We start from the raw sequence: 2,500 nt of genomic DNA, 5'->3' as shown, positions 1-2,500 counted from the left end.
ACAGCTCCTCGTCCTTGGAGGTCAGCCACTCAACGATCTCCTGCAGGGACAACTGCAGCTTGCCACTGTTGTCCGAGAAGGCCTCCAGTCGCACCCTAAAGACGCAGGAACCCACCAAAACACACACACACACACACACACACACACACACACACACACACAAGAAACAGAATCGGTTGAGCACTAAATAATGGGTTCAGCAATTGAAAATATCAAAAAAATTAATTCAGTTATTTTTCTAAGTTAGTAATTTTTCGAAGATTCATTCTGAAATGTGTTTTCAAAACAAAACTATAGGTACATATGTGTGTGTGTGTGTGTGTGTGTGTGTGTGTGTGTGTGTGTGTGTGTGTGTGTGTGTGTGTCTGCATGTTTGGAATGAGTGTATGGTGTGTATGTGTGTATGTGTGTGTGCGGGTGGGAGTGGAGTGGAGTGGAGTGTAGTGTGTGTGTGTGTGTGTGTGTGTGTGTGTGTGTGTGTGTGTGTGTGTGTGTGTGTGTGCGTGGGTGCGTGTGTGTATGGGAGTTTTATACATCGCACTCAATGACAGCCATCTCTCTTTCTTTTTAAATGTTTGTCTTTACTGCATGGTACACAGGTCATCTGCCAAGCCTGTCAACACAGAGACGATGAGTGGGAACATGATCCAAAGCTTGAAGAGAGATGCTTGGAGGAGGGTGAGAGAGATTTAAAGAGACAGAGAGTGAGCCATCGAGAAGAGCAAGAGAGAGAGAGAGAGAGAGAGAGAGAGAGAGAGATTGATCGAGAGAGAGAGCGAGAGAGAGAAAACCTGAAAGAACAAAAAAGTCTTTGTTGGCTGGTGACGAACACTGACTGGGAGAAATGCGAAGGGAACTCAGTGTGGCTGACAGTGATGACAACGTCGATGTCTCCGGCTACAGATAACGTATGCGGGGCTGGATGTGAACCTAGTCCCCTGGCTCATGAGTCACAAAAATAGAAAGTAAAAGAGAAAACATCCACCATAACCTGCCAGGATCTCCCACTTCCTGTCCACCTGCGTTCGCTACACCTTCAGTGGGCCATGTCTGCACCACAACACCACAATTATCATGCTCAACTGACTCCAACATTAAAATCACATTACACTTCGATGAATTGCAGAATTTTGACAGGATAGTCGTACCGATTTCCCACTGAAGGTATCCGGGTTCAATCTGGAATGTCTGCAGCCTACCTGTAGGCATTCTTACATCCCGCCCCCACCAATACCGTGGCCTCAACTGTGGCACTCGCCTCCCATTTACTTTGTATTGGAGGCGTGATCGTGTGGGGCAAGGGATTCTGGGAAGGCTGGCGTGCGGGTGGGTGATCGCGACGCGTGTAAAGGGGACAGAGAAAAGTTGAACTTCAGTTAATTTTATGCAAATGAGTGCGTCTTGCAATGCGCGTCCAGCCATGCGATTGGACAATGGTCATTCAGTGAGTTCTGGCAGCCCATACAGATTCGTGGTTGAATTTTCTATCCATGTTTTATGCACTTCCATCAACAAAGAGGGTGTGGCGCGTTGCCTAGCTTTGCCACGCTCAAGGCTACTTGTTTGGTGGGGCCGAGCCCTTAAGTAGGACCCCTCCCACACAAACACAGTTCTTTCACCATCGGTCACTCATGATAACACTGTCTTTTAAATAACTAGACAGTAGACAGACCAGATCCTGTGAAAGACAACCGGCCACGTCTGACTCATATTTCTAAAAATAGCTTATCACGAAGGACATCAGCATCTATGAATCGACCATGAAGCTGAGTCACCAGTTGGTCGACCCCGCATGATTGTAACCATCCGGACGAAGCAGACAGTCCTCAGTGTGTCGGGTACAGATTGTAGGTTCATGATATTACTCTGGGAAGGGTAAGTCCACATGGTTTCAGGTGAAGGGGTTCCGGGCCTGCAAACCAGTGTGGACGGAGGCTGGGCTGAAGTCAAGCTTGTATTATTGCTTTCTATTGATAGGGTCCCCGGTTCAAATGTGTGTTGGCAGACCTGAGTGAATCAGGAGGTCATGTGATCTGTTGTCTCGGGGAATGACCCTCGCGGCTTTCTGAATGCCAGTTTTACTCTCGTGTGCTGGGCAGACAAGTCCATGTTCGTAGGGCTGTTTTTATGTTTCTCTGAATATGTCCAGGTTGGAACTAGAATATGAATGCATGGTTGGTCTTCTATCCTGCCGGCAATAGAGTGTTACATTTCTACAGCTTAATGAGGTGAGGACGATAGCGCTCAGCTCAACCTTAACACCAACGCTGGAGGGTGTCGTTTATTACTATGGTGTCAAAGGAAGCTAAGACACATAATCAAATCAACTTTAATACTTTATTTTTCTTCATCACTTTTCTTGGCTTCCCACTAATTCCACTGAAAACTGACATGCGCGTGCTTAATATGACGGTGGTGAGCCGTAGAGACCGCCTGGCCTCACTGACATGTCCAAACCTCATTAAATCATAAATTCAACACTTAAAATAGCAATGATACA

At 46.7% G+C, this 2,500-nt stretch overlaps 1 protein-coding gene across 1 annotated transcript in view; it reads right to left on the bottom strand.

Annotated features, from left to right (window-relative positions):
* The window catches only part of drp2 (dystrophin related protein 2), a gene marked incomplete at its 3' end in the record, with an annotated part of 64,429 nt that overhangs the window by 49,104 nt on the left and 12,825 nt on the right, over positions 1-2,500 (bottom strand). Inside the window, exon 2 of the mRNA XM_079744894.1 lies at positions 1-95. This exon is cut by the window's left edge and continues 62 nt beyond it. Within this exon, the coding sequence (XP_079601020.1) occupies positions 1-95 (95 nt within the window). The remainder of the gene's footprint in view (positions 96-2,500) is intronic.

This window comes from Pollachius pollachius (genome assembly GCF_949987615.1).
Source record: "Pollachius pollachius genome assembly, chromosome: 10".
NCBI classification, from domain to species: Eukaryota; Metazoa; Chordata; class Actinopteri; order Gadiformes; family Gadidae; genus Pollachius; species Pollachius pollachius.
The sequence above is the reverse complement of the archived record's forward strand: the minus strand, read 5'-3'. Positions and strand labels throughout refer to the sequence as shown.